The sequence below is a fragment of the Hippocampus comes genome, unplaced genomic scaffold (assembly GCF_001891065.2).
Source record: "Hippocampus comes isolate QL1 unplaced genomic scaffold, H_comes_QL1_v1.1 scaffold261, whole genome shotgun sequence".
Classification (NCBI taxonomy): domain Eukaryota; kingdom Metazoa; phylum Chordata; class Actinopteri; order Syngnathiformes; family Syngnathidae; genus Hippocampus; species Hippocampus comes.
In genome coordinates this window covers 240,750-268,197 of record NW_017805824.1, presented here as the reverse complement: position 1 = coordinate 268,197, position 27,448 = coordinate 240,750, and the positions used below count along the sequence as shown (strand labels likewise).

The following is a 27,448-nucleotide window of genomic DNA, read 5'->3' as shown; positions in this document are numbered from 1 at the left end:
TATATATATATATATATATATATATATGTATATAATGCGCGAATTTGCCACTGCTGTAACATGAATCTACAAGCGTTAACTCTATGTCATTTTGTGCACACATTTGAGTAGGGACAGAGGCCCACTACAATGAAAAGCTGGAGCTGTTGCAACAGGAGCTGGTCAACATGAGGAAAATGGAAGTTCTCAAACAAGAGGATCAGTGGAACAGTCACATCAACGCTCTGACCAGAGACCACGATCAAATATTTGGTGACATGCTCACTCTCCTCAATCAAACCATGGAACGAGATTTGTATCACAATGATTCAATGAAGGTAAGCGCGAAATGAAGAATGCCATCTTCTGAAAGAAGGCTAAAAATACTAAGGCATACAAAATACGAAATGTTCGCATGATGTGCTTCAGTTCAACGGCAAAAACGGCGTTACGATCATAATACCGGTATTATTAAGATTCTTGCAGAATTTTTTCATTTAGATATTTTTTTTTAGATCCTGTGAAAGTGTGAAGCCTAAAATAGTGGTCATTAACCGTTTAAGTAATTATTTAAATGTATTCGCCTTTAACGTTCAACATTTGTTCACAAATTATTTTTTTAAAAAAAGGAAATATTTCCTCATAAATAATTAACCACCGAGCCTTTATTCTTCATGCTGTCTCCTAGAAACAAATAGAAGCCCTAAAGATGAAACAAAAAGAAAAGGAGAAGAACCTGACTTGCCTTCTACCAGAAAACAAGCGTCTCAGTAAGCTCCTCCTTGACGTACAGGACAAAGCTGCTGAAATTGAGAGAAAGATGAAGAACCCGATCCGGAAAGAGGTTGCCTTTTTTAATACTGTGCTTATTGTGTGTGGATATTTCATATTGTGTGGGTTTTATATGTTACAACCAGCGGCTTGATGTTGAGCTTTCAACAGGACACTAAAGAAAAGAGAAAAGAAAAGGAGCTCAGTGATCAGAAACAAAAATTAGAGCAACTAAAGCAGAAATTCAGCGAGGTAAAAATAATCATAAATAATGTATTGAATTTAGCACACTTCTGATAATCTGCTCACACATGAATGTGACTCTAGCTTCAGCGGGAACGAGACGAGCTGCGCATGACCCTCACTCAGGACGTTGAGGGTGTTCAGAGGGAAGAGGATGAGAAGAATGCAAAGATGGAAGCGAAAGTGAGGGACATGATGGACAGCTTGGCAGTGACGGAGGCCAAGCTCTCCGCTGTGCTCTTGGTCTCTAATGTGGACCAAACTGCACTCAAAAGCAGCACAGACAGTGCCGAGGTACCACTTTTTCCCTTAAGGGCCTATGCAGAGTGGTGTTAAGAGTATCAGAGCGAATTTCCAGGAGCTATCTATCCCTTCACAAAACGAGCTATGTTAGATATGTGTCATTTTCTATCCAATTTCCAGTTTGTGTTGATCTACCACATGAAATTCCAATAAACTACATTCACGTTTGCGGATGTGACGTGACAAATTGTGGAAAAAGGGCTCTAAATACTTTGGCAAGCCACTGTAGATGGAGGGATAGATGGTGGAATTTAAATCTGACTGAATATTCAATATTTTAATGTTTTTTTTTTTCCTCTTACAGGATATGATAGACTCCAGCAATCAATCCATGAAGGATTTACAATACAACATCTCTCGGGCTTCCAAGGTTCGTTGATCTTTTGCCTGTTTGCTCAAAGTGATGTATGTAACAAAATGAGTCATGGGTGTTTTCTGTGTCTCATGTATGTTGAAACATCGGTTCTTCTGGCAGGCCCGTCAGGATTTATTCCTGAGGGATGAGGCAAAGCAAAGAGCTGTTGGTGTCTCTGTGGAGGAACCTTGTGTGACATATTCCACATTTAGGAATAAATACTGGGTGTATGATGAACTTTAGATCAAATGACTGAATCTGTGATAGGTGATCCCACTTAGTCTGGTTTTGCTTGACTTGATGAATCGAACTAAATTGAATACTATTAAACTATCAGGTGTACCCTTTGTGCACTTGGAAGAGAAAAGGCAGGAGGGGGCATGGAATTGTGCAAAATGTCTCTGTGATATGAAATAATAAGGATTCAGGGCAATGGTCTACAAATTGGTGTTTCTCAGCTTTTATTCAAGCAGGTGCATATTTTACATTAATTTACATTATTACAAATCTCACAACACACTCCCAACCAAAAATGTGACAAAAATTATATATGTAGTAAATTATAGAATTGTACTTTCAGATAGAAGTGAACTGACTTATGAGTTTTTTTTTTTTTCTTTTGCGATACAAGTGATCGCCGGGCTTGGAAGTTTTTTACATTTATTTTATTTTTTGCTTTGATTTATAAGGACAAACTTGATATACTATCGGTTATTGTTGGCAGTGACTCAGTCTACTTCTCAATAAGTAGCAAGTTCGGCAGATAGTATTCGTAAACAATTCTTGAAAAAAACGGTTCAATCTGTTGATTGCCACTCCCAGTTGAAGTTTACTGTCAAACCAAACATAAAACAAAGAGAATTACAATTGGTGTTTTTAAAACAATTGGTGCCTTAGGAATTCCCCGGCCAGCTTAATGTTAACACATAATGACAGACTCGATAGACTTTCTAATGGGTTACATCTATGTAGCGCTGTTATAACCCTCGAAACAACGGGCATTTGAACACAAAAAGTGGAGCAACACATGTAGATCATCGTCTGTGAAGAATTAATATTCGCGGCATGCTGAGGAGCTGTAGACTGTCTTCACGTACAATCTGTCTGTTTGTACTGCCTCTAGGCTTTACACGGACCGCTGAAAAATGATGCAGTATGACAAAACCTATTTAATTGTGTCATTACTTTATGTTTTTCTAAGGTACAATATGATAGAGTACTATTTTGTCATTAATTTTTTTTTTTAGGCGGGGGGTCGGTAACGGATTAATGGTGTTTCAATTCATTTCAATGGGGAAAAGAGGATTTGAGAGGTTTTGTGTTGAGCGTGGTCACGGAATGAACTAAACTAATATCTTAAGGCACCGCTGTACTGAAATAACAAACAGCATATTTTCATTTCCTTACAAAATGACACTGTGGAGTGTGAGCCTATTCAGTGAAATGCAAAGCTATTATTCTTTTGTGTGGCGAGCCACTGCTTAATTGTACCGTCTAAGATTAACCCCTGATTGATTCATTCATTGTTGAAGAAGTGTGCCTTTTTATTTTTTCTGAATAAAGTACAAAGAAGAATGATAATGATATGTTTGTCCGCTCACCAGCATCCAGCTTTCTAAATCTCCGGAGACTTGTTGGCTTTTTGATAAAGCCTCATGTCCCCTCTGTAGATGACATCATGTTTTAGTAAAATCATGTTTCCCGACTATTAGAGGACTTTTCAACAGTTCCGTCTTGGTTTAATCTCCATGGAAGTGCTACGTGTTGGATGATGGCAGTCACAAGTTCTTTGAAGATACATCTATTAATAACATGTCATAAATACAGTGATGGTTCGGTTGACATCGCTGGGACTTAAAACCTTGGAATGAACCCAAGTATTCCAATCTCAACATCTAGTTGTCAGTCGAGCACCGGGCGGGCTGGATCCAGTTTCTCATTCTATACACCTGCATTGAAACGAGCTCTGGCGCATCGAGTGATTGCTGTTCCTTTTAGTATTAATAATACAGGAGAAAGTTATTGTCCCAGTGAAACACAGTCTCATGCTATGACAGGAAGCAGAGTGAGGTGTCCTCTCAGGTTTCGGAGCCCTGCAGACGTTCGGACGCGGGGGAGCCGGCTGCTCTTACCTTTGCACAGGGCTCAATTGTAAGATTGTTAACTGAGTGCAAGCATCGACAACCTGCTTAGTCCTGCTGGCCCGTGCCACTCAGGTCAACACTACACCCCCAACAAAGCCAGACTCCCACGGTGAGCCCCCCACTGAGAGACAACACAATGGCACATTAGTCAGTCGGCGACCGCAAACAGATAGACAGAAATTGCCGTCCTGATTCACTTCCACCAGATTTTCACTCCTTCGGTGACCTCACAACCTTTTCTGTTCGGAACCGGGGGAGGTCGAGAATTTGTTGTCCATCAAGTTACGATGGCAGAGATATCGATGCCATAGATGAAAGTAAACACTGGTATCAAGTGGGAGGGTTGAAGGAGAGTGAAAGCTAAAGGACAGAGAGAATGGTGATAGCACCACACTGAAGATGATGCAACTCACTTGATACCTCAACAACTGAACGGGTCGAGGGTGAGTTCTTTCATTTCTATTTCATAATCGTTTTAACACACATTTCCGTTTGCTCTCACATGAACGTGAGATCTAAATCGGGCAAACGGTGTTTGACCGGTGTTTGTTTCAATGAATTTGAGTGATAATTCAACATGATTTCCACATCATAAACTGTATTGTATCCATTCGGTACATAATAGCTATCACAGTACACCAAAGTATTAGACAGAACCTGCAAAGGTTGAACAGAGACAACTGGACTCCAAAAGGCTTCTTCAATTCTATATTTTAGATGTGCAGTGTGAAGCCTTCTGGATAAAAGGTGAAAGCACCTTCAACAAACAAATAAAAGTGTAGTTGTCTCTATTCACGCTTCCTATCACCTGGATGGCTGAGAATCCACACAGGAAAATGTGAATTTCCGTATCTTGATCGACAGTGTTGACGCAATTCCTGCGTGGGTTTGAAATGTTTTTGAAAACCCCGTTTAAGTGAATTTAGCAATTTGTTTCGAAATACATTATGCAGTACATTTGAAGAACAAGAACAACACAGAACAAGAATAGCCAGGCTGCTGGCCAAACAACCAAATAAGGTGTTAATTCACTTATTCGTTGTTATATTGTATATTTACGATCTATTATACTGTATATTCACTTATTATTAATGACTATTCATTATTATTTATTCTAACAATTCATTGAATTAATGATCTGATGTTACCCACCGCCTATTTCACCTGGCAACAGTGAATTTTTTTTTCCTCACTTAAAGCACTGACATTAATTATTTAACCATTTAAGAATAAACAGTACTTAAGAGTAGCTTGGCTCACATATAGTCAAGCTTCGCCATCCATACAGTAAATTTCATCTGGACTTTGCGCCAATGTCCAGAATACAATCTTCCAATTGGTGTCAGTGAGTCACAACAGCAAGCAACATATTTTGTACGAGCTTGCCGAGAGAAGCTTACTGTCGATCATGTGATGCCAGCATATGACACACGTTTTGTGACCAAATAAATCCTGGTTTTGAAAACATAACATTATAACAATAAGAAGTATAGTCCGATTGCTGATACAAGCTTTATTAGTCATGCTTTGCAAGTCTAAGGTGATGTGGAGACCAGTCATTAAGTTTTAATCTCCTTCTCTTTTACATCTCAGGTTAATCCTTCCAGTGAAAGTGAACAGACTTCCATTGTTTTCCAAAATCAATCGGAATTCATCCTGAGGAGCAATATATTTTTTTCACAGGAATGAATTAAAGACTGCAGACAAAAGGCCGGGCATGGCTACTCTTCGATTTACAAGCGTCCTAGTTTGTGCTATTTTACTCGGACAAGGATCCTCTGAGAAAACAGGTTAGTGCAATGTCAATATAACTGAAATGTGTGTTTTATTCCGACGTTTATCTAATTAACACGCATTTCTCTTGCTGCCCTGAATGGCAATCATTCAGCAAGCGATAGAGAACAGCGAAGAGATGCCATTTTTAAGGAGCTCCTATCCAAACTGAATAAAGAAGGTACTCGGAACCCGCAAAAGGGCTCTCGGGAAACAAACAAGGATGTAGTTATGCTCCCTTGGGTGAATAGCGTTCTGGGGGGCCTTCAAACATTGAGTGGATTATTTCCTGGTACGAACCTGGCTTCACTAAACCAGCCGATTGATCGTCGTCGTCTCTCGGGCTTCCTGTACAACATCTCTCAGTACCTCCAAGAAATGAGTTCAGGGCTGGAGGAGGCACCCTTTGATTTGGATGACGAACATCTGTGGGAGAAAGTGCTCTATTTTTTTCTGCAATCCGAAGGCAGCGCTGCACAGAGCCAGTGGAACGGCCGAGTGCCGCCTCGACCCAGCATCCAAGTGAAAGACTGGTTTCTGTCCCTGAGAGGTAGCCCCCATTGGGACTGGCTTCTCGGGCTCCTGCAGAGCCTCACGACCCTCCTGCAGCGTCAGCCTCACAAGCCCATTCTGACTTTGTTATCGCAGAACTGGAGGACGGTGAGCGCTGTGCTGGAGGCCGCTTTCCAGGCGCTGATAAGCGGGACTTACGGACAAGCCAGCGCTGGCCTGCAGGGTTTCATTTGCGCACTGAAAGGTCACACTGACTGCCCTTTCGGCGTCGGCTGGCTGCAGTACGTGCTCCGCTTCTTGGAAACACACAGCTGGACTCCCGTGGTCAGTTTGCACCCGGCGGGGGCTGATGCTGAACACAACAGGAGAGGCTCGGGTGGACGTATTAAGCCATTCAGCTTGCCCCCTGAAGTCCTGAAGCAGGATGCATCACTAAAAAATCATTTTCAGGATGACGTAAGCGCAACGCAGGATGATCCAGATTCCATGCGAAATGAATTCTTGCAAGCGCTGACACGCTCAAGTGGAGGCAATTTGGCCCAGGAAAATTTAGCACTTGTGCAAAGTTTGGATAGGCTCAGGATGGGGCTTCTGCACAGAGTGGGCAGTTCTGTTTATGGTAACTTGAGGAAGAAAGTGTCACAGCTTACCATGGCAATGCTCGATGATGTCAACAATGTGGCGGACGCACCCCAGTCCAGTAGAAGGAGACAATGCTCAGTTGGTGAGTGTGTTGGGCGGTTCGGATTCGAGTTAAATGGATGTGGTTGAGGATGTTAACACACTATTATATTTTTTTCATTGAGAAATACAGTGCTCAACGAAAACGAGCGCACCCCATATAAATCGATTAGAAATCCTTCACTTTCCTGGCACACTACTCTACAAAACACTCGCAAAATTGCTTTACTGCAAATAAACATTTGTCAATGTCATTGGAAACAAGTCTAGAATTTAGCTGAAAAAAGTCAAACACTGGTGAGTCTGTTTGTTATCACAAATGCTCTTGTATTCACTGAGAAATGGATAAAGATGATTATTTTTTTATGTTCGCATTTATGTTGAGCACTGTGTGCAGTCCCATAATAACATCGAAATGAATTGCTGTTGATGCCTAGTCTCCTTCAGTCGCACGGGGAGACCATGTCAATTTTATGTAATGGTTGCGTTCTCAACTCAATTTTATTTTTAGAGCACTTTAAAAGCAACCACAGCTGCAATACAAAATAAAACTTGAACATAAAACATGAACGCTTGAGCATAACAATTTAAAAACAATAAAACAAATAAATCACTTAAAGGCTAAAGTCTCATGCCGATTTGAATGCCAAGGTATAAAAATTAGTTTTAAGGCCAGTTTAAAAAATGGACAGTGGAAGGGGGTTGTCTAATGTGCCTTGGGAGGTCTTTTCAAAGTTTGGGGCCAGCCACACTAAAACCCCTTTTCCCTTCCACCCAGACTTTGGTACCTCGTACAATTAAAAAGATCTTTAACTTACTTTTTAATAATGTTCCTACTTTCTGTTTTTATAAAGAACAATATTTTAGAGTGATAGTTAATATTAATTTTTTTGTTTGGCTTTTTCTTGGGGTGGGGGCTTGGAACAGATTAATGGCATTTCCATTTACTTCAATGCGGAAGGTTGATCTGAGATATGAATGTTTTGTGTTACAAAAGTTGTCACAAGATAAATTAGCATATCTGGGGACCAAAGAAGAATGTATGATTACTCTTTAGTTACCTTTAATATTGCTTAAATATTTTTAAAAGCTACATGTATTAGACAACAAATGCGGATGTCTCTCACTGCTTTAGGTCAACCTGCTCATTTGAGTATCTTTTGTGGATTAAGATTTTATCTTTGCCCTTTCATTGTTATCAGTAATATTATATCAAGGGATTTGCGGGATTTGCCGGCGGAACTGTTATGTCGCATCGGATATGGTCGTTTGTGTGTGCGTGTGTGTTGGAGGTGTCAAGTTGCTTTTTCCTACTCGCATTCATGATATTTGTTTTCATGTCTCTCCTAAGGCGACCTGAGGAAGTTAATCTTATGGTAAGATCTTTGAAACAGTATACTGTACTTCCCATTGCCGGCGAATTGTCTGCAAATCTAAGTGAGATAACGTGATGCGTCTCTTGTGTTTGCGCAAATGTAGGGGAATAAGACATAATGTGACATGGAACACGCAAGCTTTGGGCGTTAGCACCCAGGGTATCCCAAGCTCTCTGTCATTCCTGTCCTGCCCCCCCAGTGATGAAAATAGCTTCGGACAAACACCTCCCCACTCACCTCTGAAATCCTCACCTTCCCATCAAATCAATCCAAAAGGCCATCATGATCAGCGCAATCAGCATCAACCAAGAAGTGAGAGTGACCTCCAAAAAGAGATGGAGGACTCAACCACTGCAGAAATTCTGGAGGCGGCGTGCAATGAATCCATTCCAGGACTGAGTGGTGTCTCCAACTTCACAGTGTTCCTCTACTGTAAACTTTTGGAATGGGAAAACGGGTCAGTGAGTCCCACGGATGGTGAAATGGGTCTGGACCTGCATGTCACATGCTCTGATGCTGCTTGGTACCTGGCTGCGGCTGAGGAGGATTTCCTGTGGGTTCATTTGTGCAGTGAGTTCTTTGCATATGAATTCAACAACACGGTCTGTGCCAATTCCACTTTCTGGCTCCACAAAGCACCTCAGGTGAGGCCAACTTGATTTGATGTTTCAAATCAAAATATACACCCACTGGCCACAACATGTACTGTATAAATGGCACTGTGAGTGGTTATTATTTTGTCCGTCACATAGTTTATGAGTTGAGTGTGCTGTGAGAAATTATCGTTGTCCAACTGTCTACAAAGTTTCTATTCCAGCGACATATAGTGACAGGCAGAGCAATTAAATGCTCTCCTATTCAATGGCAGAAGGAACATAATGAACCCTTAACCATGTTAAAAAAAAAAAAAAAAAAAAGGCTTGGCATCCTTGATCAATGGTTGAGTCAATGTCACGTGGATTTTGGACGCCATGTGTTGAACCAGCGTCTGCACTATGGCTATATTTACAGTTTAGGCATGTGGTAGCTTCAGTCAGTTTTTGGTCTTTTGTGAGTGAATTTGGGGGGATTTTTGGCATAAGAGTTTGTTGTCTGGTATTTTGGTGCACTTCCAGTTCACTTCTGTTCAGTTAGATGGCAAAAAATGATTTACTCAGAAATTTTCACTTTCGCTGCAGAGCTCGGTCCCCATCCCCCGTGATTTGAAGAGGAACACTGTTTAGCATTCTCTTTTGCTAAAATCGCACTTTCAACACAGCGGGTCTGCCATGTTTTTGTCATGTGTCTCTGTGGGGCATTTGTGTACAAAGTACACACACGCAGAGTACGTGGGTGTAGTGATGCTCAATTTGCATTGGGGAGCCTCTTTGCTTTATGTTAACATGCAGTATTTATTCCTTAATCGCAGGCTACCAGGACACACAACTATAATGCATTTAACCAGACAAGTATAAAGCAGCTATGCGTGCACCTATCAAGCGGTACAACAGGAAGTCCAGCGCCTGTGGAAGGCTGTCTACCTCAGTCGGGCAGCAGGTTTGTGAGTGCCCAGGCTTTCCGGCGTTGCTTCCTACCCAACAGTTCAGCCCTTATCTCATCGTTGTGTGGGAGAGAACACCCAGATTCCCACCGCTCCTTCCCAGAGGGCAGCTGGGCCGCGATGTACTGCTTTCGACAACACAACCTCTCCCGTGTCGATGCCACAGAGGAGGCTTGTGAGTACAACGAGTGGGCTGTGCCGACATTCTTCAATGTGACCATGCTGGAAGCGTGTTGGCAGACACGTGGACTGAGAGAGCACATGTGCTTGAATGCATCGCTCTACCAACAGCTGCTGAAATCAATGCCCAGCTTGTATGACGTTTGTGCTGATCTGCAAGCAGAGGTAGAGGACAGCAAGTGCTTACTCCAGAGGTTTTTTGACATGCTCCCAGCCCAGTATGCGTTTGACACATCACAGCTGTGCGTAAACCCGGCCCCTCTGATGTTGGATGTCTTACACAAGCTCAGCGTGTGTCAAGTTGAAGGAGGGGAGAACCAGTGGTTTTTTGTGACGCTCGGATATGTGTTGAGAGTACTGGACTTCATGGTCGGCCTCTCTTCGGGTCTGGATGAAGGGGAGGGAGAGGCCAGGCAAGGTTTGGGTCAAGCCATCCTCCTCTCCAGTCTCCTTGACAACGCATCCTGGAGTGCGATGCAGCCGGAGGCTTCCACCAGTGTACTTCACACTGTGGGAGTCTTCCTGCTTCGGGAGCAGAACATGAGCCTCAAAGAGGACCTGCTGAGTTGTTTCAGTGTAAGACAAAGCACACACATACACACGCGTTCACTGCTAGGAGGGTGAATTAACTTCTCTTTGCTTTTGCTCACCAGCCTGTCTTGTGGCACCTCATTGAGCAGGACAACAACTCATCAGCTCTCAGGGTTCTGTTACAGGTACGGTGAGGCTTCCGTATCTACAGTACATTTGATTAGACAGTGGTTCCCAAGCACCTTAGCATACGCTGAAATATCATCAGGAGTGCCACGGGAAGTTAAACATTTTCAATTAATTAGTCCAAAATTATTTATTTTCTCCAAATAATTTATCTGACTTCATTTATGATTGCCAGTGACATATGGCGGTGCGGGCACCTGCAGCGGCTCCTCTTGTTGTCTGTTGTCTGTTTAAGAGGGAGGAAATTTCATCTGACAGCACATTTGACAATAAAGTTGTACTTGATACTTGATATTGTCAGGCAGAACAATTAATTACTCTTGCACTAGATGGCAGAAGGTATTTTCCCTATTAAAAATAATTTTTTTGTCCTTGGGAGGAAGGTTGGAAAATGTCATTTCTATTAATTTAAAAAGACTATTTCGGACATGAGTGTTTTGGGTTACAAGTGTTGTCACGGAAAGAATGAATCTCAAGTCACTGCTGTACAGTAAAGCTCTGGAGTCATTGACAACCGTTTTGAGAAGGTTTGTAATTGTGTTTAGATGCCACAAGATGACAGCAAAGTGCACAGTTTTACATTTTTATTCATTGCTCTCCAGGAATACCTCCAGATGCCTGAAGATAGCATTCACACTCTTGTGATGGCCGCTGAGAAAGATGCCGTCAAGAGGTTCCTTTCTCATATGCATCAAAGCTGGGATCACCTTCAAGTTGAAACAAGCCGGGTTTGTTCGAACGACGCCATGAAATCTATCTCCTCTTTTTTGTCCTGATATGGGAGTTCTGAAAGTTCTAATTTTTTGGGGGTGGGTTTCATCCCTTTCATGGCGGGATTACAGTTCTGTCTGACATATACAGCAGATGTTGTCATGTGATATGTGCAATCAACTGTGAATGTATAACAGATGATCTGTTTGAACCAACATCTGTTTTTGTCCCATCAATCTTTTTTCCCGATCTCAGGCTTCCCAAAAAGAGCTGCAGGCCATGGAAACAATGACTGCTGCTTTTATCCATAAATTCCCCAGAGTGACTCCAGAACTCTTTGTGGACCTGTCCCAGTTCCTCCCGTTCATGTCTGTCTCTGACATTATGAGCTTCCCAGCCTCTGTCATTGTGAATGACAGCGTGTGAGTTGCTGACGAGTAAAGAATCAAATGCAGGCGACAGAGTCCTGACACTAGACTTTTGGCTTTGGTTGAAGGTTGGCTGCCATCCGCGACCACAGCTCAGAGATGAAGTCATCGCAGAAAAAAGCATTTGTCAAAAGACTTCTACAGTCAAGTGTGGTGGGTGATGTCCCCACCTGGCCACCGTACTTCCTCAGCTCCATCCTACCGCTACTGCCTTACCTTCCCGTCAGTCGTTTTCAGCAGCTGACGTCACGACAGGTTGTAGTGATTTTTTTTTTTTTTTTCAATCATTAGAAACAGAGAAGCTCAGTTAGTCTCGGCCGATAGGGAATGAGCCCTGCAAAAATCCATGAGTAATTAAAGCACAAATAAAAAGTTTTTTGATTGCCTATAGCCTCTCAGGCCCACGGCACACTGAGCACCGCGGGAAAACACAATGAAGTGGGCCATCGCAAAAAATTACAGGAGGTGACTGCAATGGATAAACAACCACCCTGTATTGGGTTTTGAGCCCCCGCACCTCAATTTTTGTAGTGTAGAATTTTTTTTGGCAAGCCACAAAAGCATGAGGCAATTGTCGGGGAAGAAGCCGATGACCACAAAGAAGAGGAAACGGCCGGCAATAACACATCAATGAATATTTAGGGAGGCTGTTGGCAATAATCAAGCTCTTCTGCACTCATACCTTTCCGTAACAGAGACTCTCCATGCTTTGCTTTCTTGCCACAGGTACATTCAATTCAAAATATACTTCAGTATTAATGTTTGAAACAAGATCACTGTCGATTCAAATTTTTAATCACTGAAAAATCAAGTGGCAACGGTCGACCACTGATGAAAAGTAGTGATTAAAAGCGGCCCATTGTGTGACAGTTCCAACTGTTTCAAGCTAGTGCAGACAAAGCTACAGCCAGACTAAAAGAAGTGCCTTCCCTCAGTTCAACATAGTTATTTGGCACCAAGATATCACCAGATGGCACCCACGCAATATTTTTAGTTGAGACATGGCTTTGGTCTGAACACAAAAACAGTAAAGATGTGAGTTTTTGCTACGAGTAATGGGGAGCATATTCCACAAATACGCAACTTTGCGATTGCTGAATCATGAGTATGCAGGCATTCACTTCAGTCATTTCATGCTAAATAATATTCTTATGGATGTTATCTCATTTAGCTTACCCCTCTGTTGGAGTTGCTGGGCAATAGCAGCCTGGATGGTGTGAGAGGACGCCATGTTATACGAACCATTTTCACCAAGAACAACAATGTCACTGGTGATAACATATCAAGGTGGGACAGTTCACTCTTTGAGCTGTTATGGTTTTTATTTCACGCATGTTGATAAATAAAAAAATGTAGATCATTGTACATTTTGGGAGACAATGGTTTGTAAAGAAGGTTGTATCCTCAAAGGTAAAACATTTTTGGCCACTCATGTTTTTTACAACGTACATCCCTGCATTTCTGAGTCACTGCAAATTTGGTCTATTCATATTCATAATGATAATTCTTGCTTACTGTTTTCAATTACTACGGAAAGCCTTTTAAATAAATATTTAATAATAAATATTTGATTTCCAGCTTAAACGTCCATGTACTAGTGCAGTCTTTGTCCTCAATAGTAAGGCAATTCAGCACATATTAAGCAGAATGATTGTGTCTTACAAGTAACGTTTTTTTTCCACTACCTGTGACACTTTTGACCTAGTAGTACCCGATTACTAGTAAATGGCTATGCTGCACTATGCCACTACTAGCCCTAACTATTAGGCATGTGTCATGTGCTAGTATTTTTGCCTCACTAGGAACAAGTTATTGTCAAACTAGTGTGCAAAAGCTGTCTTATTAGTGTGCAAAACTGTCATACGGTAGTGGAAGGCATTACTGAAAAAAAAAACAGACTAGTAAGACAGATGTCCTACTAGCTTTATGGAAAGCAATTTGAGCATTTATTCCATATCTTTGATATCATGCTAAGATCCATGTACGAGTAGCTATGCGATCTTTGTCTTCGCTAGTTGGACAAAGGTCATATTAGTACATGGACGGTAAGGTGGATATCGATGATATAGAAGAGGTACCTTTTTCTGAATGATATTCTCCAAAAAAAATATCTGTTTGCTTTGTGAGGATAGTAAAAGGCTACCATGTTGTTTTGCAGGCTCGGTGTCCTTTCGTGTTACTTGGATCCACATGACCTGCAGTCATTTCTTTCGGACTCAGCTCTGTGGTCCACTCTTCATAGGCAGCTGGTCAAGTGTGTGCTTACTGTTTTCAATTACTACGGAAAGCCTTTTAAATAAATATTTAATAATAAATATTTGATTTCCAGCTTAAACGTCCATGTACTAGTGCAGTCTTTGTCCTCAATAGTAAGGCAATTCAGCACATATTAAGCAGAATGATTGTGTCTTACAAGTAACGTTTTTTTTCCACTACCTGTGACACTTTTGACCTAGTAGTACCCGATTACTAGTAAATGGCTATGCTGCACTATGCCACTACTAGCCCTAACTATTAGGCATGTGTCATGTGCTAGTATTTTTGCCTCACTAGGAACAAGTTATTGTCAAACTAGTGTGCAAAAGCTGTCTTATTAGTGTGCAAAACTGTCATACGGTAGTGGAAGGCATTACTGAAAAAAAAAACAGACTAGTAAGACAGATGTCCTACTAGCTTTATGGAAAGCAATTTGAGCATTTATTCCATATCTTTGATATCATGCTAAGATCCATGTACGAGTAGCTATGCGATCTTTGTCTTCGCTAGTTGGACAAAGGTCATATTAGTACATGGACGGTAAGGTGGATATCGATGATATAGAAGAGGTACCTTTTTCTGAATGATATTCTCCAAAAAAAATATCTGTTTGCTTTGTGAGGATAGTAAAAGGCTACCATGTTGTTTTGCAGGCTCGGTGTCCTTTCGTGTTACTTGGATCCACATGACCTGCAGTCATTTCTTTCGGACTCAGCTCTGTGGTCCACTCTTCATAGGCAGCTGGTCAAGTGTGTGTCCAAGGGCTTCATTAGTGCTAGTGGCAGGGTGAGACACACTTGTTCACATCATAAAATCTTCCAAGAACTGTAATGACCTTCTTTCATATTTTTGTCTTTTGGTTCGTACAGCTTTCATACTGGTTGGTCCCAGCAATGCGAACCTTGAATGCCAGCAGCATGGCTCCCGCAGAGCTGACTGGCCTCAGTGCTCTCCTCCCACAGCTAGGAGCGTCCTTCTTACTCTCGCTTTCTTCACAGCAGCTGCTGGAACTCCTCTCCAAACCAGGAATAGACAGATATTCTCCAGCACAGGTCAGCAGGAGGGTTGTTCATTCCCCACATGGTTGAAACCCTGCTGTCACATTGTCACAATTCATAGCAGTGTAACTGTATAAAAAAATAACCCGGATGTATGAAAATAAAATTAATACTTCTAAATTACTGTCAGTAAAATATGTAAGCTTAGCATTGAATCCTATATTCTACATGGACTATTTTTGTACTGAGTCAGAGTTAATCAGACCTAGTCCTCCTTTCGCACAATTTCACGAGAGCGCCCCTGCCACCTACTGTAGGGGATGTGCAATTACACTTTATTTTAGTTCCCCCAACCCCTTCCAAAAAATGTATCCCATGTATCCTTTTTTGATACAGTCCTTGTATTGGAACTTGTTATATTATTTAGTTATAACAAATATTGCGGCTTCCCTCTGTAAAAGTAGCTTGATATGAAAGACTCTCAACCACCCTTGCAACATAGCGTAATAACTACTAAAATGAAGTGAGCAATTAACAACAAGAGTTGTTGTGCTAATGAATCAGAAGAAGTGCTGAGTTTAATAATGCGATGGATAAATGGACTTAGCCCTCTGTGGCTCTCATTGGTTTGTTTCTTTCCCATTTGATTCCTTTTCCCCTCCAGGCTTTTCAAATGTTGTCCAAGATTTCAAAAGACACCAATGTAAGTTAAAATTTGGAAGAATATGCTCACCGAATATGGGTCAACCTCACTCTAACCTCAATGTGTGTTTCTTCCTGGCAGCTCACTGCGGAAAAACTGTGCCGACTGAAGCCATTACACTCTGGTCTCTCTCCCACTGTGCTCAGAAGCCTCCACTGGTCTGAGATCAGTGAAACTGCCAACTGTCAATGTTGGAGAAGCATGCTGACAGAGCTGACGCCTGGCCACAAAGCAATGCTGTACGATGCAATGCAAGAGGTGATGGGGCTACTAACTATAACTTATTATTCATTTAACATGAAATGCAATTGTCCGTATTTCCTTGATCATTTTTTGTTACTCTTCTTTTGTAATCACATTTGAAGCAGGAAACACTTTGGGAGTGGGAGATACCAAAGTACATACATAACAATGGCCTTCAATCATGTTTTCTGTTATTAGGCATTGCAAAGAGACACACCCAACATCACTCAGCATGTAAACTGTCTCCTGTCATTAATCCCTCTGAGGAAGTTGACAGAGGCTCTGAAGAGGGAAGGCATCCCGAGGGACATAAGCGTGTACAAACACATCAGCTGGTCACCACAGCAGGTGCGTATCTCACTTCACCAACACTTTTTCCCCATTAGCGTGACAACAATAAGTTGTCAGGATCTCTCACAAAGAAAAAAAAAAAGAAAAGTGCCAACCATTAATCATCATTGCTTCCCTCCCATTAATCTGCAACGTCATTGGATATGCTTCAGATGAGCCTTTCAGAATATTAATGCACCGTACAGGCCAACCTCCATCAGGCTAATTAGTTTGGCTCTGACACAGTGATGTGGAGGATTGTCGTTTAAATTAATAATAGGTACATTAAAGGGCTTTTGTCACAGACAGGGGTTTATTTAGTTGCCTCCAATGTGTAAGAAGTCTGAACAGCTGCAAGATAGTCTTCAAATCAAAGGTGGTGGCAATTTGAACCTACTGGTCCTATGCGACTACACATATGGTTTAATATTTGTCTAACACAGCGATCTTGTATTATGTTGTGGATGTTGTGTCCAATGTTTATATCATATTAAAGAACATTGCAATATTAATTAATGGTGAGTGTTATTTTGGCCCTGGCAAAGCAGTGGCTGTTTGGACTATGTGCAGTATGTGCGGCCGCACAGCACCGTATATCTGACGGCCAGACCACCACTTAACCGGTTATGTCAGTTTATACCGGTACAAATAATTTAATGAACAAATACATTTTAATTGTCCGCGTTAATGAAACAACAGCTAAATGCAACAAATCTTACAAAGTCTTGATAATGTCAATGCTGTGAAGGACGGATCAAAGAACAGGACATACTTTGCCCACCACTGGTCCATTTACAATCCATTCTTGTAACTAGAGTTCTTTCTTGTTTTGTAACCAATTTTTTAATTTAATTTAATTTAATTTTATTTTGTCTGTACAGGCTCAGCTTTTGTTTAAGTGGATACACAACTCGAAAAACATCACCAGCAACATGGTGAGGTAAGTCAAATATGTTACAACAGGAAAGTTGGATAATATACTAGTCAGTGTGATGTCATGTAGAGACCAGAAGTCACCAACCTCTTTGAATCTGAGAGCTGCTTCATGCACACCAATTTGGCTGCAAAGGTCTACCAGTCTGATACGCACCTTGTAAATAACACATTTGCCCAAGTTACCTTTGTGTTATTATTAAAAATGAATGGTATTTGTCAACATGAGAACACCGATCATGCTTAGGATATCTCACAAAAATAACTAACCGTGATTCAACACGGTAGGAATGAGATAACTCTCAATATGCAACAATTTATTTCTTTAAGTCTGTGCCTGGTGAAGACATTAACTGGTTTTCAGGCATCTATAAATGCAGCCTCCCGAATTTGTTTTATATAATGACTTGTCTGTTTGTAGAGACATGGGCCAGGTTGCAGTTGGAATGACATGTGACTTTTTGAGGTTTTGGAGCAATTGCACTGATTTTGCAGAGCTGCTTCAGTATCTCACTATATTGCCAGGAAACTTGAGACCTGCTCTGGTGAGAAGTTAATGCCCCACAAAGTGCTGTCTCAAACTATTTTCCAGTTTGATTACTTTCAGATTTGCATGCAAGTGTCTCCATAAATATCTTTAGTTCTAACCTTTGTATTTTGTTTTTTATTTTTTTGTTTTTTTTGTTATATGACAAGCGAAATTGTATCGTAGAGGCAGTGAGAAATTATCCTCAACTTGATGTCAGCACTTTAAGCCCTTGGTTTTCTGCAACCTTACCGCAAGTATCCCCTTTTTTTTTGTAACGTAAATGGTTTCTTCATAAAAAAAAAACCATTGACAATTCTGACAAAAAGTCATACTTCTGCTCTGTTCTCTCTCAGAGCGACAATGATAGATGACCTTTCCAACACATCCCTCAGGGCTGTTCTGGACCACGTTCAGGCACACTTCACTGATTTCCTCCAACTACCGCATTACAAGCAGACAAATATCGCTGAGAAGGCTGTAAGTGAACGCATAGACCGGTTCTTATTAATAGTCATTTAAACATTATTATCTTTGTAAAGTCAAGAGTTTTTGATTCTTTTCTTGTATAATAACTAGTTACAGACTGCAGATCCATGGTTGAGGGCAAGGCCCCTTATATGCTGTGTGGATCTAATTAGAGCCAATAGAGGGACTGCATGATATGTTATGAAAGCGCGTGATAAATAGTCAGCGAACACATTTAAAACTTCAATATAATAGTAGCGCTAACAATACCACGCTTGCATTAGTACTGTAAACAAGCTGACGTTAATCATGGTGGCTACACTAGTAGACTGTACACGGCGCATGCCAGGTCATTCTGTATTTAATGAGCGTACCCGCTTACATTGTCTGTTGCCACACCAGCCAAGAGCAGTGAAAATGCTTTACACACAAATTGCACAAATTGCTGCATCCTTTTCTGCATTGAGGTGTCTCTCTGTAAAATGTGAATGCTCTACATTTAAAGTGAAGGAGAGGACTTGATTTGATTGACAGCAAAGGGAATCTGCTGTTTACCCCCACAGCGGTGCTAATCACCTCTTTTTTTTTTTTTTTAAACACACTGGCTCGTGTGCATCTGTGAAATTCCCAACATATGTTCTGTGCATATGGACGCCGATTTGTGCCCTTAATGTTATTGTTAAGTTGTTGTGTGGGGGTGAATGTACAAGCAATTAAAAATCAAAAAGTGGGCATAAACCTACCTCTCAAGCATAAATAAAAACAAATAAAATAAAGAGATTTTTTTTGGATCCGCATGAAAAATATGTTTAGGGACATGTGAAGCCATTTCTGATGGCCATTTGCTCTTGAGTAGTGTATTTATTGTATCAGCATATGCTGCTTTGCAGGGTTCCTCTTCCCATAATGTGGGTGAGATTGATGGCTCCACTCTGGACTTTCTGGGTCCTCTTCTGCCTTTCCTGGATAGAGACAGTTTGTCTCTGGTAGACAAAGGTGCTCTGGCTTTGCGGCTGGAGGACATGAGGAGCTTCTGTCTTCCCAAAGAAGCTCTGAGAGACATCAGCGCCCTGCTCACACAGAAAGACTTCATGGGGTAAATGAAGTGTTAACAGGTTTTGATAATCATGTCAAGAGATCATTTTAAAATAAATGCAAACCTTCCGAGAGAATAATGTGAACCGTTCCATACTGACTGAAATATATGTAAACATTCATATATGCATGATGTCATTTTGACCATTTTAATACTCACTTCCACCTGATAAAAAGCATCACTTGTGTCACTCTCCACTTCATCTCTGCTACCACTGACATTAGTGCTACTGACACTGGCAAGCGCATCTCGCTCTTGCTGTTGTTGGTTACGCATGCTTGGCGTCACCGTGGAAAACGTTCAAACTGTTTGTTTTTCATTGCCTTCTCCTCTTCTCCACTCCACTGGGATAACTACGCTTTATAAGTAATTGCACTTCAAAATCTGGATTTTGTTTTACATAGTAAAATACACTACATCATTACAAACTTCTTCTCATGTTTTTTTTCCTCTGTTTTTTTTTTGTTCTTTTCATTTTGATTTTGGTACCCTTCAAAAATATGACTGTTCATTTTCCAGGGAACCATCCAAGTGGCAAACTGGAGACATTGAACATTTGGGAAGGCTGGTGTTCTCCCTGTCAACAAAAGAGATTAACTCCATCCCAGTGGTGAGCACCTATCAAAAAAAGACCAAGTATACAGCAATTATACATTTCATTTTGCAACATGGCTGTCCAAAATGAGTGTTATTAAACATTATCCCCCTGTTTAGAAAGTCTTGAAGAAAGACACCGTGGAACAGGTTCTCTTGAGTCAAAAGCGCTGGGAGGAGAGCGCGGTGGGTGTCATCTGTTTGAAGTGGCGCATGGACCAACGTCGTCAGCGAGAGAAGACCCAAAGTCTCATAAGAGGGATAGTAAAAGTCCAAGGCAGTGGCGCAAAAAGTTCAGTATTTTATACGCTTAATGTCGTGTGGCTGTGATTATGTACAACTACTATCAGCATACAAGAACAAATTACCATAATTTTATGGTTGTAGTTTGCAATGGGCTCGTGAAAGCCACTAGATGATTTCAACTTCAAAATAAAAGTAAAACAAGAGATGTACATGGATATCAATGTCTCATTTAGCTTTTATTTAAAAGTTAGCCCTCGGAAGCAATTATGACGGGGGCTGACTTTGAAATTATGCTGGCCTGACCTCTTCTTAACGCGCAAAAGGGCAGTGACGGACTTGAACTGGAGGGCAATATTACATTTTCAGTCCTCATGTGCAACTGCGAAGCACTTTTGGGCACCCCTGGTTATACTCGATCTCCTTCAAAGTCACCTGGAATAGGTTCCAGCTCACGCATAAACCTAATTAGGACAAACTATAAAAATGGCCCAACACTAAATTTGGAAAACCTCATTAACCCTTTCATGCACCCTGTAAGCTGGTAACAGCATAAGCTGGCCACTGTAGTAACCGCTGTCCCTGTAAGGGTTAAAGACTGATTAAAAAAAAAATAATAATAATCAAGCGCAAGTCAAATGATTTTATTTCAGTGATTTTAATTCGTGTCAATGTGTGTCTTCTCCTTTCAGTCCCTAGCTGTGCAGACATCAGAGGTACGTTCCCTTCCGCATGGACATCGTCTCAATTGAGCCGCATGTCACAAGTCGACCTCAAAGAGTGTGTAGAAGTCTTCAGCTGGGATATGTCATTAAGCTCCGAGCAGCGCCGGGCGCTCTGGGTCAAACTTAGGCAGGTCAGTAGTGATGAGCAGAGGCGCAACAGGAGGATAAGTTCTGTTTTTGTTCATGCGATTTGAATTTGAATCTGTGGTGGAGTATTTTTGGCTGGGCTAATAAAATTCAACTGAACCATCTTTTTGCCCCCAAAAAAGCGACACAATGTTGACTTTAGCCAGTTTTATTTATATAGAACATTTCATATACAAGGCAACTCAGTGTGCTTCACACAAACAGACATCTTGAAGTATTTACAGTTAATGACATTCAGAATCAAAACAGAGAAAATAAAAGTAGTTTACCAAAATTACCAGAATGTACATTGACACCATTTAAACACATAAACAGAAAACTTTTAAAACATTTAAAAGGAAATAAATGAAAGCAGGTTTCTGAACACACACACACACACACACACACACACACACACACACACACACACACAAAAAAAAAGAACATCTGATTTAAATTTGTTTAGAGGACCTTAATCAAAGGTATGGGAAACAAAGCAAAGTTTTTAAACCTGGATTTAAAAGCAATTACACTCAGGGATGACTTTGCTTCTGTTGTCAACGTATTTCATTTGTGTGCATCATAACAGCTAAAAGCAGCTTCACCGTGTTGATTTTGAACTCTGGGCTCCATTCAATGACCCCCAAGTCTGCAAGTCCCAGAAACCTAGAACGTTTATATTCAATCATCAGGAAGGCCTTAGCCTGGATTCAAATCCCAAACCTACGCACTGTGATGCAAACATGCTAACCAGTGTATCACCGTGCCACCCGTATTTTTGCCATGTTGAGATTAAATCATACATACATGATTCTTACATTGCATATATATATATATATATATATATATATCTCACAGGATTTGTTGGTGGTCATTTTTCAACAAGGACTAATGTTAATTCACAATTCAAAGAGCACTTACAAACAAAATCTATACAACAGCAGGAATGAACCACGGTATAGTCGGGGTTTACTAGTGACACCTTTCTGACACTGTCTGTCAAAACTTGCTCTTGGATTGGATCTCATTGCATTTTGCAGGTGTATCTAAAGAGTGTTGAAGGCGGAAGTTCACTTAGCCTCCATCAATGACAGCCAAAAATGGTTCATCGCATGGCCCCAGGCTGTGTGAGGTGTAATTATCAGCTTCTGTCTCTGATTGAACTATTTTGCTGTTTTCTGTGCACTGCAGGCATTCAGTCCAGCGAGTGAGCTGAGAACAGAGGAGATTTTGGCTCTCGGTTCTCTGGTGACTGAGATGACGGTTAGAGAACTGCATGACATCTCTTTGAGTGACCTGGCTGTTTTGGCCCATTTGGGGACACTGTCATCCTGGCGCCCGAAGAAGGTGAATTGAATTTGAACTTGAAGTTGACCAACACTGACTTATAAACTAGCAAATGTGCCGAAAACATTTGTCTTTTCAGATGAGAGCGGTAATTTTGGGCGTGTTGCGCAAGCGCAACCTGAAAATCGAAGAGTTATCAGCTGTCGATTTGGCAACATTTGGCCATCTGATCTGTGGACTGGATCCCTCAGAGATTAAACGAATGAATGCTTACAACCTCAGGTGAGTGAATTAATGAGTCTCTGCTTTTCAAGTTATTGTCGATCAATTCTTACAAAGTAAAAAGGCAATCAGTACAGTCCAGACCTGCGCCAAGGTGGTCTGCTTAGCAATGCAAATTACAAAGTATTTTTATTCACAGACGTGATGTGTGTCAAAGTGAAAAGTATTCATTAACTCATTTCCTGCCAGTCATTTTTGAAGCAGCCATTTTACAGCATTTGGAGTGATCTTTCAAAACCCACGGAATTTTTTGTTTTCTGAAAAAGTAGATCATCTTCTTTCACCATCAGTCTTTTTACGTACTTGAAAAGTCAGCAGAAAAACGTGGGTTGATTAAACCACAAACATTGGTTTATGACCAAAAAAGAGAAAACAAGCTTTTTGTAACATGTCAAGCACAACCGTGACATTGATGAACATCATTTTTTTCTCTTTTTTTTTTAACTTCGAACTATAAAATATAAAAAACAAGGGCTTTTGTCGGCAAAATAGTAATTCATTTAGAGATACCCAACTATGAAACATCAGTGGCTTTTTTGCATGTTCATTAACTCCATGGCATCTTTTCTCACAAAAGCGAGTTTATACCTTACATAATACACTGTTTTTGAATGTGAAAAGGATGCTTTTGTCGTACTTCCAACGCGCTGGCATTTCTCTCGCTCTTAATCGTCGTGACAAGTTTATGTTCCCTCCTCATCTTTATCTTCGACTCAAAAGTTGTGCTAAATCCAACACGATGCAACGCCACCATCAACATGTATGTGTTAGTTATTACAGTAGTTTAAAAACCTGAATTTCACAAACTGTGCATCTCCCTAGTCCACGCCTTCCTCTTTGAAATTCTACTTGACGTATCATTCGTGTCAGTAAATAGTTGGATTCCAGTCGGCAGCAATAACAGAGGGAAAATTCAGTGGAGTCCTAGTATAGACAGAATACTTCTTGGAGGATGTAAGAAATAACTTTCTATGTTGTTTGCAGTTGAAGTTACAAATGTGCGACACACCAACTAACAGATGTAACTAGAAAGTGGGTGCACACATATTGAAGTGTTCTGTAAACATTTTGCATATGCTCTGAGGAGTAAATCCGGAATCTTTTTTCCTGAAATGGCAGCATGGCCGTCCGGTTCCTGCGGGAAATGTCCTTGCCATGCAAAGAAGAGCAGATGGAAGCTTTGACAAGTCGTTTGTCCAGACCTGAGGCCTTTGGTCCAGTCAGTGCTTGGGGATCTGAAGTTTTCACAGAAATTGGGACACTGGCAGGTACGGATGGATGTAATATCCCCAATGATCTGTTGTTGCCAACATTTTATTGTCTCTCATCCAGAGTGAGGAAGGACAATTCTTGATGGATTGGAACAATTTAAAAAAAAAAAATCTCCTTGGGGTTTGCGAGGAGAGCTGAAAAAGTTTGGAAAATCTCTATTTTGAGCTACATTAATGATCTCACTACATTGTTTGTGGAACTTCTGTATGCTCAGTGGGCCTGGAAGACATTGTTTTGTCAGCTCTGACACGAGAACAAGTGGAAGGCATCACCATTGAAGCATTCGTCCTGCTGTCACCCAAAAAGATGGCAGTAAGTTTTGTCTTTGATTTCATGTGAGCGGTTTATGTCAAGCAGATTGCAACTGCATCTTAAGACTCAAGTCTTTTTTTTTGAACACTAAAATATTCCCTTTTAGCTCCATATTGGAGCAACTCACATTGATGGCACAACATCAGCCGGGGGTTCATACTCATAACGTTGAATAAAAAAAAAAAAAAAAAACAAGAAGATATTTTAGGAATTGGTAGCTTTCTTTGTGGAGGTGTTTTTTTTTTTTTTTTGGTGTCTTTTTCTCACTTGCTCCCCCTCACTGTCCAAAAAATAAAACCTGTTAGGTTGAACACAAGGCATTATATACACTAGTCAATCTCCAGTTTGGTTGAATTTTGAAAAATTGAAATCTTTTGTCATCGGGCAGGCGAGTGAGCGACATAGCAGGCAATATTTTAAACAATACCTGTATAAAATGAAGTGACATGATGATGAGTTGTTTGCATCACAGTTCTGAGGTTGGGGGTTGAATTTGAGCACAGGTGTTTGCGTGTCCTCTGGCTCCTCTGGTTAAAACGTGCATGTTCGGTTCAGTGAAGACTCTAAATTGTTTGTCAGTGAGCGTGTGAATGGATGTTTGTCGACACGGTGAGCATAAAAATTCTACCAACCCTTGTTCAAATGCCACGTTTCTATGATACAATAAAAGAGACTAACATTAATCATTTCGCGACCTCTGCACTGTGAGACGGACATGCTAAAAAGTCGACCACCGTGCTACCCGCTGTTCACACTATTTGTTTATTTTTACCTATCCTCTCAAAATACATTCTTTTTCATTTGAGTTGTGTAGGTCATAGGTTACATTGATGGTGGAAATAGTTTTAATATGACATATCCTCCTTTTATTTCACAAAAACCTGGTGCTTGAACAGGGGTGTGGACCTTTTACTTCCGTTGTTGTGCCCTGCGATTGGCTCGACAAGTTCAAGATGTACTCCGCCTCTCACCCAAACTCAGCTGGGAGAGGCTCCAGCTCACACAGGGCCATGATGAGGATAAGGGCTGTTGAAAATGAATGCATGGATGGATTCTGGAGTTGTATTCATGTTATACTTCCCAAAGAATCCTACATTAGTAGGTTTTCCATTGACTTTGCCAGGTGGTGTTCAGTGCCATTCAGTTGTCCTGGTTGAGTGCTGAGCAGGCGTGGGCCATCACTGAGGACCAATGGACGGAGCTGGACAACGATCAGAGACTAGCGGTCAGACTTGCTCGTTATGAAGGAGATGTACAGTTTGAGCTGAGAGGTTGGTACTGACTCAACAATGGTGACTGAAGTTAATTTAATGTTGTACTCAGGGCGCTTCTATAATCCAATGATTTATGTCAGTGATTCTCAAGGTGTGGTGTGCGCACCACCGGCAGCGCGCGAGGCTTCTTCTGGTGGCACGTGAAATAATGATTCAATATTTTCACACTCGGATCACTGCAGGTTCAAGGGCAAGGCAAAGCAACTTGATTTATATCATGCATTTCATGCACAAGGTAACTCAATGTGCTTCACATAATTCAAAATGCAACATTTCAAACCCTGGAGAACCCACGGGGTCCAATTTGGCCCCTATAAATTCTGCTATTTCAAATACTACCCTTAAATCCCAAAAGGGTCAAATTTGGCCTTAATCCTAAATTTGGATTAAAGCATTACTTATTTGAAAAAACATATATTTTGGTGTTCAATAAACATATAGCAGTCATTTAATGTATAATTCATCATTTTCCAAAGAAGAAAAGGGTTCTTGGGTTTTCCATGGTTAAAAGAATTTACAAATAAAATAATTTAAGACATTTAAAAGTAAAGAAAAAGCACATGAATAGAAGAATAGTATAGAAATAAAAAGTAGTTGTGTTGCACATTAGCTCTGTAATTTCCAATTTACTTTCCAAAGTCAACCAATTCAGATTTGTGATTAGCTGAGGGAAGTGGAGAGGCAGGAAGAGAGCTAGGAAGCATAGAGAGAGTTCATTGAGACACGCAGGCAGACGATTGCGGGTAATACAGTATGAACAATATAGCGCTGCATGATATTCGAAAAGCAATATGTGATATGGGTGCGGAATGTTGCAGTACCGATAATGCGATCATGTACTGTAGGAATGCCATCTTCATTATCTAATGAAAGAAATGCATTTTTTCATCTGGCAAAATATGAATACTTTGGGACTTTCAGTGGGTATTTAGTGACCTAATTCACCACTTAATCATGCCATCACGTCACAAAAAAACCAAACCAAAAAAAAAAAACCACTATACAACTATGGTTACAATTACACTGCACATAGCGTGTTACCAAACTGCTACTTAATACAACATGGCTGATTTATGGACGAATCGGTCTCGTCTCAACTTCCAAGCACTCTCATCCACCCTCATTGCGTACATGTCTGATTTATAGCCACTCATTGAAGTTTTGGATGCAAACAGGATTTTATAGCACCTATTTATAGGTTAAAAATAAGTAGAAATATAAATTAATGTAAAATGATTTGTCATTAATTTCTGTGGTTTTATATCCTTAGAAAAATTTTGAGTGTCGCGGTTTGAGAGAATTATTATTGTTCAAACTGCATGTTAGTGTCTTGCATTACTTACAATAAGATTAAATATATATTTTTTACAAATAAAACCTCTGCACATGAACATTTGGGCATTCTATGCTACTGTATTTTAATGTTGGTCACCATGATGGTACTTGGAGTGCTGAATAATTTTTGGGCGGTACTTGGTGTAGAAAGTTTGAGAACCAACCATTTATATCATTTTTTTGAATAGGAACGTTTGTTTCTAAGCAACGCCGGTGATTCTTATATTGTGAAGACAGCACACGTGAATGTTCTTCTGCCCCCACAGGGAGAAACTCGGCTGCAGCAGGCCTGAACACATACTGCTTTGCTTTCAGCTTTGTGGCTCCAAGTCTCTGGTTCTGGCATCTCATCTAAAATGCTTCCGAATGGTTAATTAGAATTTGACCTCCCTTTTCATCCACACATTTGTGCATAAAATAAACATCATGATCTGTTTTATTGCTTCTCTGATTTGATTCCTTCCGTTAACAATGTGCGAGATTCAGTCTAATTGAATTTTCAAAAAGTGTAAATTATTAAATGGTTGATACTCATTTTGAGATCAATTACTATTCAGAAAAAAATACAGCTTTGGCCCATGTTGCAAATGTGGTTACAGAAATATGACTTGATATGCTTTGAAGATTAAAATTAAAATGCAAGGTTTGACTCGAACTTTACTAATTGCTCCCCGCCTTAATGCAATTTCTAAGAAGACTACTAGATAGCTGTAGTTACTGCATTGGATATA

General features: G+C 40.6%; 2 protein-coding genes across 3 annotated transcripts in view; both read left to right on the top strand.

The window, feature by feature from the left end:
* The window catches only part of drc4 (dynein regulatory complex subunit 4), a 14,181-nt gene extending 10,946 nt beyond the window's left edge, over positions 1–3,235 (top strand). For both annotated transcript variants that reach the window (XM_019886860.1, XM_019886859.1), the window contains 6 exons: positions 112–317; positions 668–823; positions 922–1,002; positions 1,078–1,287; positions 1,601–1,666; positions 1,772–3,235. In XM_019886860.1, coding sequence (XP_019742419.1) covers positions 112–317; positions 668–823; positions 922–1,002; positions 1,078–1,287; positions 1,601–1,666; positions 1,772–1,894 — 842 coding nt within the window. In that variant the 3' untranslated portion in view covers positions 1,895–3,235. The remainder of the gene's footprint in view (positions 1–111; positions 318–667; positions 824–921; positions 1,003–1,077; positions 1,288–1,600; positions 1,667–1,771) is intronic.
* Positions 3,236–3,831: 596 nt separating this feature from the next.
* On the top strand, positions 3,832–27,154 carry LOC109525708 (stereocilin). Its single transcript, XM_019886448.1, has 30 exons — positions 3,832–4,238; positions 5,479–5,585; positions 5,684–6,805; positions 8,114–8,138; positions 8,242–8,782; positions 9,547–10,434; positions 10,512–10,574; positions 11,178–11,303; positions 11,542–11,708; positions 11,783–11,969; positions 12,886–13,001; positions 14,624–14,756; positions 14,840–15,022; positions 15,633–15,671; positions 15,753–15,929; positions 16,113–16,262; positions 17,126–17,184; positions 17,599–17,722; positions 17,874–17,956; positions 18,060–18,183; positions 19,062–19,267; positions 19,787–19,877; positions 19,982–20,153; positions 20,797–20,960; positions 22,147–22,302; positions 22,382–22,524; positions 23,644–23,792; positions 24,011–24,108; positions 25,232–25,379; positions 26,984–27,154. Exons 2-30 carry the CDS (start codon positions 5,513–5,515, stop codon positions 27,070–27,072), a joined length of 5,796 nt encoding a protein of 1,931 aa, XP_019742007.1. The 5' UTR covers positions 3,832–4,238; positions 5,479–5,512; the 3' UTR covers positions 27,073–27,154.
* The last annotated feature ends 294 nt before the right edge of the window (positions 27,155–27,448 follow it).